This window comes from Odontomachus brunneus, unplaced genomic scaffold (genome assembly GCF_010583005.1).
Source record: "Odontomachus brunneus isolate Ranch 3 - 2012 unplaced genomic scaffold, Obru_v1 Obru_scaffold_011, whole genome shotgun sequence".
NCBI lineage: Eukaryota > Metazoa > Arthropoda > Insecta > Hymenoptera > Formicidae > Odontomachus > Odontomachus brunneus.
This window is the reverse complement of record NW_022639461.1, coordinates 1430891-1445890: the sequence shown is the minus strand read 5'-3', so window position 1 is coordinate 1445890 and position 15000 is coordinate 1430891. Positions and strand designations below refer to the sequence as shown.

Below are 15000 nucleotides of genomic sequence, written 5' to 3'. Positions count from 1 at the left end.
ATCGTTCATTTCAACAAAATAACAACACATAGCGAAATACATAGCCTTAGAAACTGTCCTTTATAAATATAAAATCATTTGTTTCTCGAAGCCCCTTAAGGAAGAATATTTTATGGAGAGAGCGCAAAACTCGATTTCTTTCTTTTTTTTCTTTTTACTCACGAAATCAGATACCGTGGCGAAGCTGACACATTTTAGTCTCGTATCTCCGTTCGCTTATCTATTAGTTAAGGGCGTATGCGCGTTGCACACGTATCGATACGTGTCGATCCTCAACATCGTTCACTATTCTTGCGCATTTCGCGCGTCGATTTCTCTTTGTGTCGCTATTATATTCTAAGGTTTATTACATGGTATATACTTGTTAAAAACAACATAATACTTCATCATTGTGTCGCCAACTGTTGTATGCATAAACATTAATACTATTTCGCAGTATGTATAAATATATACTACTGAAAGATCGATTTAACGTCGGGCGAACCACGTAACAATCGTCGACTTATACGTTAGTTTGACGACTCCTTTTTCACGGGAGAACTTTCCGATCGGGATTATCTCATTCCGCCGATCATCTCAACTGTAACTAACATGTCGATGAGATATACAATAACATGAGATATACAAAAGGTATATTATTTAACGTTGAAGGCGCTTCTTATTGATTATTAGTCGTTAGTTGTGCGTATTTTTTGATTTTCTTCCGTATACAAACACTTGGCGATGGAGTGGAAAATTGTGAGGGATGCGGCATATATCGAAAAGTACTGATCGTCGTTATTATGTGTCGAATGATGCGTTACACAATCGCTAACGTAGTCAGTAGGATTATTACTGTGCCTGTGGAATGCGCAAGAAATATTGTCAATTCCTGCCTCTCTTATGTGATTCCGTAAGGCGATAGACGCGAAGTGGAGAAACAAGAAGAAGAAGAGAAAGAAAAACAAAGAGAAAGAGCACGTGTGTTCATTCAAGACATTACGCGAATCTTTTCTACTGAGATTTAAATGTGTCAGTTTGCTCGCACAATTACAGATATTTTCCGTTGAAATCACTCGAAACAGCAATTAAACGCCGTTCCTAAAGATAGATAATAATGGAAATCATGGGACTAACATACTTGAGCGTATCACAAAGGAATAATTAAGATTTAACACGAATATAAGATAAAGTAATAACGCGCCAACACTAATTGCAAACGAACATGGTGGGAAACAATTATCGTCATTGGGTTTCATGCATGTGCACGCATTCGCGAGTATGGAATAACGGTGACGATCGACCATCAGCGAGTCGATAAAATTGCGGAGTCCCAGCGTCGCTATGATATAAGCCAGAGCTCGGAATTAGTTGCCCATTTCGGCCGATTCTCGGGAGCTACGTCTTCTATCTTCCCCTTGCCGCGAGTGGGCCCCAAAAGTGACGTTCGAGCCTCCAAGCTTGAAGCCGCGACTGGCCGCGATCGTCATTTTCGTAGCCCACTCGCGGCAAGGGGAAGATAGAAGACGTAGACGAGAATCGGCCGAAATGGGCAACTAATTCCGAGCTCTGATATAAGCTATCTTATAAGCGACTTGAGATTCTGAACTAGTGCATACAAATAAAGGAAAATCGATCGACAATTTCAAAGAACAAAAGTAGATCGTTAAAATATATTAAAGCGTACTACTGTTATACAACGTCATCGACATTCGAAAAAGAGCAAAGGAAAGGTGCGAAACGAAATAGAGTTTTCCCGAAATTCGTAGCCCTGAAACGATTACTGGCTAAGAACCTAATATGCTAATTGCAGCAATTTGCTGTGTGAAAGAAATTTCAGAATTTACGAGATGAACGAACGAACATTTCTCGTTTCATTGTATCCTTGCTAACAGTCTGGAGATTCCTACTACTGTAGGTGCAATTTGATTGATAGAAGACCGAAGAGATTTCGTTTTCGAGAAACCCAACGCTTCCTCATTAAGATATGTCTTGTCTCCGGGTGCGGAACAGAGTAAATCTTCTTCGCGATGATCAACTATCTCGGGTGCTCGCGATAAGATCTTGCACGGTATTTTACAATCTACTTATTAGTACATGTTATACAAATATATAAAATTCGTAACGTTTTCTTCTCGTTCTGCCGAAGTTAATTGCACGTATTGCCAATATAACACGGACGGTTAACGATAAGTTAACAATAAGAGTTGGACCGTTTTATGAAGAGGCAGCGCGATGTCACGACACAGCGTCGCGACATCGTCATTCGTTAATCGATGCGTAAAAACCCAGGTGTGAGACGTGTAAATGGGATCCATTCCAACGTTGAATTTGTGTCCGGTCCGGTTACTCGGACGGCAACTTAAACTACGGAATTATATCGCGACAAAGAAGATTACGCTAGCTAACAATAATTATCATCATTACTAACGTCCCTCATCGTGAGAAAATCTTATTTCGACAAAAATTTGCTGCTTGGAGAATGTTTAGTCTCTCCCAAAGTACATACCGAAAATATATATGTGTGTGTGTGTATTTGTATATATATTGTCGCAATTAGAACTTCCAAATATATTGCTTGATTCTAAAAGATTTATCTAGGTCGGACGTCGTTTGTATCCGTAATGTATTTACTAATTGTTTCGTAATTGCTATTTTGCGCGAACGCAAATTTGGCAAAGTGTGGAAGGAACATCTGAGCATGAAACGTCCTAAATCAATCGTTACGTTTCCGTGCGTTTATACGCGCGAAAGAGAGAGAGAGAGAGAGAGAGAGAGAGAGAGAGAGAGAGAGAGAGAGAGAGAGAGAGAGAGAGAGAGAGAAGGAAAGTGTGTGTGTTTGTGTGTATTATGTACCATGCTAATAATTTGCTAATAATTACAATTTATCACACAAAAACGCCTATACATTTAAGACGAAAATTATTATTTCGTTAAAGCAAAGAAATAATTGAAATACGCTTTTATTATTACGCACTTATATAAAGTAAATATTCCCGTATATTCTCCATTGTTGCAGAAAAAAAAATAATCTAGTTGGATGCTTTCAGCATACTTTCGCAGATATATTGCTTGCGATGAATTCAGTAGTAGCTCGAATTTGACGGCATAGCTGCTTCAGCGCGAAAACACGCTTTTCTTTCGGAGCTTCACGATAAACTACACACGTATGTACAAATACTTTCAATTGAATTTGTATCAGGTGATCTAAGGCAAGAAGGTGATCTAAAATAGGTGAAGTTGATCTAAAATATATACACTATTTTCGTTACTCCTTAGCTTTGGATCGCTGCCGAATTAACCACGACAATGGAGATTGGGCAATTTATCAAGTAAATGCGTAACAGCACACAAAATGCGCCTCTCGGTCTTGTACTCTTCCCTACGAAATAATAACTTTCGTCCGGCGGTCACGTGTGATAGATTGTAATAATTATCGACAGAATAATAATTCTTAAGTGCACGTTGCGATTACAACTAATTATAACGGATATCAATTAAGTAACAAACGACATTATGTGACTAGCGATTCATCACGTAACTTTAGTTTTATTCTTCCTAAAGGCTGGAAAGTGTAACTTTCTGCGCCTTCGTTTAAGCTCGTCGTTGTCGGCGGTAGAATTGGAATCGGTCGAGAGCGTCTCGTCGTCGACTGACATTACCGTAGGTAATTCTCGAAGTGGTTTCTTCACGCTCGTCGTCGTAGCAGTCGACGCTATCGCGAGACGATAGCCGCCGGACCTATCTGAAATGTCGAGCGAATTCTCCGAGTATGACGTCTTCGGCAAGAACGATGAGGTAGTTCTGTCCTCGTTGAGCAGCATGTTTGTGTCCTGGCTGTAAGAACGTACAATGCCACCGGCATTCTCTTTGCACGTTATGATCTTCCCAGAAACTCCAGGGGTCGGCGATTCGTCCGAGCCATCACCCAGCACGAAGTGGACACCTTCAGGCTGCATCTCCTTATCCGCCTCGCTGCTCGACGAATCCGGCGGTGCCGATGACTCCTTCCACACCAGGTTGTCCAAAATACCTACGGATATGTCAAGTAATATCCAATGTGTACGTTCCTCTTTCCTTATCGCATTACTTAACAAGGGGCAATATGGGGTGCAAACTGCAAAAAGTGTGAAGCAAAAGTCACTCTAGCTTATTGTGCATCGCCACAATACATAAGCGGGAAAGTTCTCTCCGAACTCTCGTGCATCGCTTTGACGCATCGCGAAGAAGACTGCGGGAGGCAACATCGTAGATACAGCCTTCTCTACTTCACACTAGTTCCGTAGCTATATTAAAATGCACATATTTTGCGTGACGTAAAAACTTGCGGGACAAAACGAAGCGTGATTCATCGTTCGACTATGTGCAGAATTACGTTCCATGACATTTATTTGCCCCGTCAATATACGCGTATATACGCATGTAACGTGGAGCATCAACTTCACTACGGTCAATCACCGAAACTGTTCGTGTTACGAGATAAAATTCCAATGATCAAAGCTCATTAATTGTTTCACAGCGCTAGCTATTGGCGCAATTCCGCTTCCTAAATTTCTTTATATAAACTGTGAGCTCTGTGCAACGTTTGTTACAATTGCAGAGTTGCGACCGCCAATTATAACATGGCGTAACTCTGATGATGAATCTAAGCTTTAAATCACTACACATAAACTCACGTTCGATTTATTCTTGTTTTAACATTATTTGAGTTTTAACTTTAAAATGCGCACGTCTAGACTTTATAGAATCGGAAACATGCAACAAATCGGAACACTCGAGTTCGGAATAGGTCATATTAACAAGCCCACATATTCTTATTTTTTTCACAAGCTTGTGTAAGAGTTTATTAATAGAGATTAATAAATATCTTGTACAGAAAAATAACGTCGTCGTGTAACGTAATCTTTATAAAATAAAAAGTGGACTCACTGTAATATACATATACGCATACGTTTCAAGACATCAATGTTTCCTCGACAAATATTTAATTGCAGAAAGGTACATATATAATTTACAAAATCATTCAGGAGCAATTCATGAGTCACAGTTAAAAGTAATGAGCAATATATAATATTTTTAACTAGATATTTTCCATTTTACAATTAAGACAGCAATATTTATTATTACATTTCCAACATATCATGTGTCTTCAAACGTAAAAGAGTGCAAGTCAACTTATAACGAGATATGCGTATGGTAAAAAAAATACAAAGTATTTCCCGAATATTGAATTCAATTATTATTAATAAAATAAATTCTGTATATATATCTACATATATAATGTCTGTAATACGTTGATTGTCGATGAGTTATATAAACTATTCGTTGTATTATATCAACAAATATACGTCCAGTTGCGCATTTCGCGATAATCTGCCTCACGATTGTAAAATCCGTAAAATCTATGTTACACTTATAAAAACAACATATCAATATTTATAATTTTGTACTTTGTGTCGTGTTGACATAATTAATATTTCAGATAATAATCGAGTCATTTTTGTGCTATTGTCATATACGTTGCAATCAAAACTAAAACAACTGTCATAATGCCATGAGCAAATAACAGGAATGTAATTGTATAATTAAAAGAAAAACCTAATTTACAAACACATCGTATTTTTGCGTCTAAAAATTGTCTTTCATTATATCACATGATTAATCTTTCATTTTATCTAGTATATTTTATGATAAAAATACATAATTTCTATTTTATCACATGTTGGAAGTGTGATCATATCAAATCACAAATTATGTAAAAGAGATATAACTCTTAAGGGAGCATACTATTTCTAAAAAGTATGCTGTTCAGCCATTTTTATAGAGTTTTTAGAGTATATTTTTTAAGGTACAAACAATAATTTGTACAATATATATATATATATATATATATATATATATATATATATATATATATATATATGTGAGTGTGTGAGTGTGAGTATGAATGTGTATGTGTTATTTGGCAACTTTCATTTATTCTATGCATCGATCATTTATCAATTCAATATTATTTGTCACAGCATTATTTTGGTCCCTTTTCTAGCTTATCCTAAATACAAATAAGTAATGGAACATGGATTTTTCATCTTTACTGTATCTTCTACTAATATATATAAGTAACTTCTATAAATATTATAGCTGAATATGGTCTTCCCATATTTTTTCATAAAATGTTAAATTTTGTACTAAAATGGCATATATTGGTACTGTAATAGTACCATCTATTACTATTTCTCCATCTCGATCTAATTGTTATAGATTGACATATATGAATATAAGTATTTTAAATCTGCCTTAAGCAGGTATCACCAATTTTGCTGTGTTCTAGTAACGACGTGTATTTAAGGCATATATTTTAATGTTAACAAGTTATGGAAATTCTGCAATGTTATAAATTTGTTATTAGCACAAAATTATATTAATGCCACAAAAAGTATTCCTTCTCTACATTAATATTAACCACAGAAACTCTCTCATTAGTTAATTATTATCAGGTCAAGTTCAATGCCGTGTGTGTATCAGATGTCCCATTTTAAACTATAAATATATATATTCTCCAGAAAGAAGTGCTTTTTAAAGCATTAAAGGAGAGAAACATTACGATATGCTGAAGAAATGTTATTCTAGAAGTACGAACGCCAAAGATATTTTAAAGTTGTTTTTAGTTTCCTGCTCATTTTTAATAGAACTTTTTAAACAGTCTTTTCTTCATTGTATTTAAAAATCTTTAAAATATTTTGTAAAGTCATAAAAAAGTAGTTTTTGCCACTAATTTCTAAATATACAAATTTACAGATTCGAATAGAACATCCATATTATATATATATGTATGTTCATGTTGCATATAATATATGCAACACAGATGAACAGGCCACAATAGTATTTAAGAGCAATATGATCATTGATATGTCAATCTTCTAAGTACTCATGTGAATCCGTATCCAGCTTACCTGCAGCACCGATCGAAGATGGTGTGTACACAGAACTCGCCTCATCATCTAAATCATCTTGGCTGCTGAGTCGTCCTATAATAAAATATATATGTCATTTAGAATTTTGTAAAATTACAAAAGAGCTTACAAGCATTTTCTATTCTACTTTAAAATACAAATTTTCTTGCAAAAAAGAATTACAAAAAACAAGTGCTTTAGCTCAGTGTAAAATATATATGTGAAATGCTTTATATATTTTCGCGTTAAATTAATAAAAATGTATTGTCCTACTCCATAAATATGATAGAGAAAAATCAAGCGAAATTTATAATAGTGATTTTAGAATGTAGATATGTCAATATACACACATATAGATGTTAGTAAACGTCGCTTTTTATAATAATGGTGTATTTTATTTTAATATAATATTAAATTACCTCTCAATCCAAGACCTCTACCATTGGGTGTCCCTCTGTACAAAACAGTTTCTAAATAGTTTAATCCATTATTGTTGATTATATTAAAACCGCAGAGAAGTTCAATCTGCTTCCAACGATGTACTCTCTCCTGCAACTCAGCTGTCACTTCATTCAGCGCAGTTCGTGCTTCAACTATGCTCTTGTCAACTTCATCGATGGATTTCCCATGAGTGGATACAAAAGCACCCACCAAGCTGGAACGTTTCTTCCGCAATTTTTCGCACTATAAAATAATAGATAAAATTAGTTGATAAAATTTGTTTCTAATAGAGAAATATTTATTCCGTTCTAATTTGATAAATTATGAAACAAAATATGAGTTATGCAATCTCATATCTTAGATTATTTTATATCAAGAAATTTTGGATAGTTATTACCGCTTCTCGTGCTTGTTGAAGTTGCTTCTCAGCTGCTATTTTCTTTTTTGTATATGCTTTGTTTTCAATTTCATGAGTTAACTGTAACCAATGTTGTAAACCAGCCGGTGGTGACCAGCACCTATCTTCAAGTTCACCTTCCGCTCGTTGCAATTCTAACTTCAACATCTGCAAGATATATATGTACAAATTAATTAAAATAAAATATACATCATTTTACCGTATGCATGTATGTAAACAAAAAATGTAAAAAAAGGATATTTACTTCAATTTCTGCTTTTAATTGTGATACTTCGAGGTCCGAATAAGAAGTGTGTAATCCTAAGCTTTCATCTTGTAAACGTTTTTCTAGATTCTCTTTTTCAGTAGCTGCACTCTCTTGTTCCATTCTTGCTCTCTCCAGTTCTTTCTGTAATTAATTATAATATAATGTTAATAGAACGCTTACTATAATAAGGGACATTTATTGCTAATCTTGTTAAAATTAATATATCTTACAGATTGATTTAAAGAAAAATACCTGTAAATTTTCCAATGCAAGTTCTGCTTTATGCAAACTTTCCATATCTTTCATCATCCTATGAAGATGCTTCTGTGAGTTTTTCTTTTGTTGATACGCATACCAGCATCCAATAAGTGCTCCGAATAACAACGTGACCAAGACCAAGTCCTTAATACTATGTCCAGCATCTATTAATAATTAAATGTAGTTAAGTCTAAGACAATTCTATATTTACACATATCTTGATATAATATTAAATAATTACTACAGATACCTTTAGGAGGTCCGAAAAGAACAACATCCATCGCTTTTAAGGCAATTTTTTGTTTATGAATTGGATCTTTGATACCCAAAACATTGCTAAGGTATTGCATATTGTTCACAGCCAATCTAAAATAAATCACTCAATAATTGTATTCACAGTGGCAGATTTATTTATAAAAAAGTTATATACAAAACTTTTCTACTAGAGAATATCATTTTAGAATAATAAACTCACCGAGGAAGCGTGGCACCTGTTACACGGTGCTGTATGAAAGTAGGAACATATTGTGGAAGCTCAACATTGGAAGTTAACCATTCTGATGTTTGTTCTATAGTCCAATTGTGAACCTAGCATTTTAAAATATCATATAAAAACTTCTATCTTAGCATTTATAATGTTTTCAATATGAAAAGATTCTATTGCATTACTTCTGATCGTAACCAAGCCTCCCAAAGTTCTCGTACACTGATGTGCATATCATCATTGTGATGGAAAGCCCTTTGTCTCCGTTCGTAACCAGCCTCATATTGCAACTCTTCCCTTAGAAACTGTCAGAATTAAAAGTACATTAACCTTGCAGTATTGTATATATAAATATTGTATATGTTACCACATAATTATTCTTACATCATCAGATTCAGATAGATCAACATTTCCATTAGCATCATCATCCAGTTGACTGTGGAGAGATTTAATAGCTTCTAAGCCTAGTCGATCATGAGAAGCCATCGTGATACAAGCTAGATCATCATTACAGGTATCCATAGCTGAAAGAAGTTTATTAAATACATGGAATATTAAATGTACAATTATACATTTGTGTAAGCAATGTATTGATATGTAACATACAATACTAAGTCTATTTTTTTTCAAAAAATGTTTGCAACTAGTACACATTGGTGTATACTATAAGTTGGCTATAAGTTGGAGCAAAACAGATATACACTTATTTCACTCCAGTTTATCGCACCAGTATACACCAATTCAGGAAGTTCCTCAAAAAAGGCCTCATGTTTGCGTTTACAAAACACTTCAAGTGATAGATTAAAATGACAACTCACTGGATTCATGAGCCACTGCCTGGGCCAGTCCATTGGTGAGAGTGGCGGTGAATGCTGTTATCTTGGAATGTGAAGTGCTCGAAGCACCGGTTTGGAAGGTTGGGGTAGAATCGAGAGCTCCGCCACTAGCCGCTACCGTTTCGAAGGACCAATAAAATAGATGAATTCCCAGTAGTATAAGCGCATCAACGTTCACGGATGTTCGCATTTTAGGTTAGCTCCAGCTTCCTAACTAACACCTCGTGCCTCTCTCGCGCGGTCCAACAAATCCGCGAACTCAGCGGAATTGCAGCCGAAAACTCCCAACTCTTTTGGCCCTCTTCTCACTTTCGATGCTAATTCGCAATCGTAAATATATTCAAGGTTACAATTATCGAACCCGGGCTGACAATAGTATATCTCGACGAGCACATAACAAGCGTGACCGATTATGAGTAAAACAGCTTCATAACTATGTCGCACGTTAATATTATTAGCTCCATAAAAGCAGGTTCGAACTTAATCCGGGATACATGAGAATATTTGATTGCTCGTTAAATGAGTCAAATTAAGTACACTGCTGTCCCAAATCAGATGTTTTATCAAGGCCACTAACAGCGTTTCCGACTCGCACGATCTTGATTGGAACGTTTTAGATCTGCGATTAAGACCAATTCTCATGTGTGCTCATCCTCACGGTTATCATCCGCATGGCTGATCCGCGCAGATAATAATTACGGAAAAATACTGTCTCACGGAAATGGATATTAATTACCGCGCCGTGCACGTATACATATGCGTGTTCGCAGGAGACTGAGTAATAGTCGTAAAATTATTAACACTGTATTGTAGGGTGATCCGTTCGAGCATTTGTGCCGGATGGCCGGAAAACGGTTGGTAATGTCGGCATTCTCCTATTATCACCGGATTCCCCGGCAGTCACGTAACTCTCGTGAGACCGTCGGTCTTTAATAATATTTCGTCGGTGACGATAGTCTTACCATAGAATGATATAATACAAGTATACCGATGTGTCCGCGAGGACTGTAGTTCAGAAAAAAAGAAAGCTACTCGTTCTTTACGCAGATAATGGGTTCACGCATATTGTACGAAAATATTTACTGTTTGTAAGGAAAAGCTATGATGATGTTAAATGTGACAGAGAGACCACGGGAGATAATTCTAACGTAATTTTACTTTGAGTCGAGTAGTCTAGTGTTTTGACGCGCATAGAAATGGCGGATGTTATATTTATCACGCATTTCGTACTCTTGTTGACATTCAAATTATGTACAGGTATGGGAATAAAATGCTGTAAATTATAAACGAACACATCGTATGACGTACTCCAAATAGAATTTAAATATCTACATTATTATTATGTTCAAATTTGTAGTCTTAAGTATCTGTTGCTTAACTCTGACATTGTTGGAGTCTACTTTTGACATTCCAAGTAATATGTTTGTAATATATAGAATATCCTAGAATTATATATTGCGTTTCTTTTCACTAATTCTTATTACGATTATCACTCGGTTGATGTGTTAAACGTTTGTTTTTGCTATATTTTACTCAATATATCTGTATACAGTTCAATTCATTTTCCAGGCGAAGAAGATATTATTGCATTACAGGAACATGATATTCCTTTTGATAACGAGGAATCAAATCTGTCTGAACCATTAGATCGTAATTTTGGCAGCAGTACAATTGGCCAAAAACATATTAAGTGCCATGTATGTGAAGATGCCGAATGTTCGCCACCTGACATCTGCGATAATGCAATCATTGTAAAGATTTTTATATTCTGTGTAGTCTTTTACATCAAATTTTTCTTTACATAGTCACAATATTTTTAAGATTATATCTTATAATCAATTTGTCTTATTTTGCTTGACAGTGCTGGAAATCTAGGGTAAGACAAGTAGATGGCACAGAGTATGTTAAACGTGGTTGTTATACATCAGAGGATCATAGGATGCTTACGTGTAATAGAGAAGAAAACCAAAATGCTGAACATGCAGAGGGGCATATTAGAAATTTGCGAGGTGGTGCTCAATATTCTGTAGAATGTTGTCAAGAAGATTTTTGTAATGTTGGACCATATCCTGTATTACATGATTCAAACAGTAAGACATTCCAATATATATATTCTACATTTTATTAATATTTTAATTTTTTTGCTCTGAATTTTATCTTTTACCCACATAACATATAAGGCATGTAATGTATTTTTAATATCAAAACATAAAATAACTAGCAGATACAAACTAATATAATGTATTGATTTTATAAATTTCCAACAAGATGCTTATGGTACTTTTGTAATAAAATTTCTGTAAAGTTGCATAAAATTATGGATAACGATAAGAAAATGAATTTGTTAAAAATAGTGTTTATGTATATTGTTCTTAGATTCCAGTAGGGGGTACTATGTACTGAAATTAACGTTCGCGATTCTTGGATCGGTGGCTGGATTATTCATCGCCGGAGGGTTCCTCTTATGCTTATTAACGCATCGATTGCGAAGAAAAGAGTCAATGGCGCCACATCAAAATGAGCTAATGATAGACTCCGACATCGAACCTTCCATGTTGCATTTTTCATTTCCTTCTTCAGCGCCATCCGCCTCTTATCATCCGCACGAACTTAGAGCAACTGCCGCCGGTGACAGTACGCTTAAAGTACGTGGCAGTATCTCTTTATGTCTCTGTCATACACAACATTTATATAATGCAAATATGAATTAATTTAATTGATCTTGCACACAAGTAAAATATTATATTTTTTTTAGGAGTACTTAGATGGCCGGAGCCTAACTAGTGGCTCTGGTTCTGGATTACCTTTGTTAGTACAAAGGACCTTAGCCAAACAAGTAGCTCTAGTAGAGTGTCTCAGTAACGGTAGTAGCGGTTTCGGTGGTGAAGTGTGGCGAGGTGTTTGGCATGGCGAAAGTGTAGCTGTAAAAATTTACTTTTCACGAGACGAAGCTGCCTGGGCACGAGAAACCGAGGTTTACTCTGAACTCTTACCGTCCAGACACGACAATATTCTGGGATACGTCGGTAGCGACATGACCAGCAGAGGCAGCTGCACCCAACTTTGGCTAGTGACGCACTATCATCAGCTCGGCTCGCTTTTCGAACACCTCAATCGATCGCCACATCCGTTAACACATCATCAAACGCTCAATATCTGTGTCGGCATCGCTAATGGTTTGCTTTATTTACATACGGAGATCCACGGTACCAGAGGTAAGCCAGCCATGGCTCACCGTAATCTCAAGTCGAAGAATATACTGGTTAAGACCAATGGTGGTTGCGTGATCGCCGATTTCGCGTTAGCGACTACACAAGATCGCCTCTCGGCGGAAAGAGTCGACTTACGTCAAGGAACGAAGCGTTACATGAGCCCTGAGATTCTTGAACAAACGTATGTATGAACTCAACTGAAATTTTTACTTTACATCAGTCTTATACAAGTCATCTACAAATGTCAAAAGTGTTTTTGGATATATTTTAGGATGAACGTTGAATGTTTGGAGAGCTTTAGACGAGCAGACGTCTATAGTTTAGGACTGATATTGTGGGAAGTTTGCCTCAGATGTATAAGTAATGGCGTAGTCTTAGAGTATGCGATGCCATACAGCGAATGGTTATCAAGCAGTAATCAAGAGCCCTCCATAGAAGAAATGCGTAAATTAGTCGTATTCGATCAACGAAGGCCTCCTCTTCCTAATAGGTGGCATTCTGACCCGGTAAAAACCATTCTTTTCATTTAGTAAGGCTAAAAGTATAAATGAATTAAATTCCAATACCATCGCCTGTTATTATTAACGTTTAAATATTTAATAATATAATTATTTCTATTACAGACATTGGCTGGGATGGGGAAACTAATGCGGGAATGTTGGCATGGAAAACCAGCAGCCAGACTACCCATTCTCAGGGTAAAGAAGACACTCGTTAAATTAGCAGCTAGTGATTCTCGTGTTCACTTACCTCTCGACTGACCAGCGTTCTTCACTTTATTGAAATCCCTTTCATCCGTGTATTTATTACTGCTGCTTCAGCAATCTATCATGCACATTATAAGTTCGATCATCATCATCGACATCCATACGTTATCAAACTGTTATATCAGAAGAAATATGAGAGAATATCGTATATTGACATATCGAAGCAACGATATTAATAAGTTTGTTAATGTTTGGCGTATGGATTTTGTTGCATTACATTCTGTCATTGTTGTAATCCTGGAACGATGATAGTTTAAGTATACAGATTCGCATTGATCAAACTAAACGTTCAGATAGATATTGTTAACTCTACAGTGGCAGGCGATTGTTCAAAGTTATTTAAAAAAATTAGTTTTAAAAAATATCTATAGAAATGTTTCATATGTAATTTTCGTAAAACGTAGGTTGACAATTCGCCGTTATTTGCAATTAATTTCTTCCAAAAACCACTGTCGTATAATCGATGTATTTTTAAATTTCTCCTTTTACTTAGTGATTAAGATTTTACTGGAAGTGCGCTACATGTAACATACTGTTAAGATTTCTGTTTTACCTCGTTGCGATCATCTTAACCTCTTGACTGTGTGGCGAAAATGAGACTTCCGTGCCACCAGTGTGTGAAAAAGTTTCACACATTTCCGCTATTCCGATTTTAGTATTAAGGTTTTCAAGGTTGCTAAATCTGAATGTGATATCAGAATCCGTCATTTTAAATTTTAAAATTTAAACATATTTGTATTCAGTGACCTCGAAAACTTTAGTACAATCATTTTTATAAAAATCCAATTATTTTTTCAACTTTTGACACGCCATATTGGATCTATTATTTTGAATTTTGAGCTTCTGATATTATATTCGGATTCAGAGATCTCAAAAACTGTGAGATACCAAGCTTCAATACAAGTCGCAAAAGGATAAATCGGTTTTTTTTAAGATATATATATATATGTACATTACACACTGGTGGCACGTGCTTTTTCTATACACATATGCTACATATATACTCAAGGGGTTAATTGATAGTGTCGAGTATGAGAAAATATACCTTCAAAATTCTTACAAAATATGTTGAAACAAAAAATATATAAAAAAAATAACATCCGCGATCAATACAGCAATCAACATCAACAAATTTGTAAAATAGCCTAAAAACTTTCTCTTTGCTCCAATGATCGATAAAAAAAGCCATAAAATTAGTGATACAACCATGTAATTAAAAGGTTAATCAATATATGAGAAGTTAATCATGTATTGTTAAAAGATTAACATATCACATTCATTTCACGACTATTTATTATTAGAGCAAAAGGAAAATTTTTGAACCATTTTGCAAAACTGTTCAATCGATTACAAGTGTCATTATATATATATATATATATATATATATATATATATATATATATAT

At 35.4% G+C, this 15000-nt stretch overlaps 2 protein-coding genes across 2 annotated transcripts; one reads left to right on the top strand and one right to left on the bottom strand.

Moving 5' to 3' along the window:
* Positions 1–1638: 1638 nt before the first annotated feature.
* Positions 1639–10410, bottom strand: LOC116840775 (stromal interaction molecule homolog). Its single transcript, XM_032807944.1, has 11 exons — positions 9599–10410; positions 9165–9304; positions 8966–9085; positions 8772–8884; positions 8547–8662; positions 8291–8460; positions 8036–8179; positions 7771–7938; positions 7352–7616; positions 6933–7007; positions 1639–4012 (listed from the first exon to the last, which is right to left on the bottom strand). Exons 1-11 carry the CDS (start codon positions 9804–9806, stop codon positions 3513–3515), a joined length of 2019 nt encoding a protein of 672 aa, XP_032663835.1. The 5' UTR covers positions 9807–10410; the 3' UTR covers positions 1639–3512.
* Positions 10411–10419: 9 nt separating this feature from the next.
* LOC116840776 (activin receptor type-1-like) lies at positions 10420–14697 on the top strand. The gene is made up of 7 exons (XM_032807945.1): positions 10420–10873; positions 11186–11367; positions 11478–11706; positions 11993–12261; positions 12372–13009; positions 13100–13334; positions 13452–14697. Exons 1-7 carry the CDS (start codon positions 10813–10815, stop codon positions 13587–13589), a joined length of 1752 nt encoding a protein of 583 aa, XP_032663836.1. The 5' UTR covers positions 10420–10812; the 3' UTR covers positions 13590–14697.
* The last annotated feature ends 303 nt before the right edge of the window (positions 14698–15000 follow it).

Bases quoted from the DNA above. Each gene is read 5' to 3' on its own strand.
- LOC116840775 (XM_032807944.1), bottom strand. From the start codon at position 9,806: ATGCGAACATCCGTGAACGTTGATGCGCTTATACTACTGGGAATTCAT. The intron at 9,305-9,598 runs GTGAGTTGTCAT...AACTTCTTTCAG, and splicing joins GGCAGTGGCTCATGAATCCA to CTATGGATACCTGTAATGAT. The intron at 8,461-8,546 runs GTATCTGTAGTA...AATTATTAATAG, and splicing joins TCTTTTCGGACCTCCTAAAG to ATGCTGGACATAGTATTAAG.
- LOC116840776 (XM_032807945.1), top strand. From the start codon at position 10,813: ATGGCGGATGTTATATTTATCACGCATTTCGTACTCTTGTTGACATTC. The intron at 11,707-11,992 runs GTAAGACATTCC...TATTGTTCTTAG, and splicing joins TGTATTACATGATTCAAACA to ATTCCAGTAGGGGGTACTAT. The intron at 12,262-12,371 runs GTACGTGGCAGT...TATTTTTTTTAG, and splicing joins CCGGTGACAGTACGCTTAAA to GAGTACTTAGATGGCCGGAG.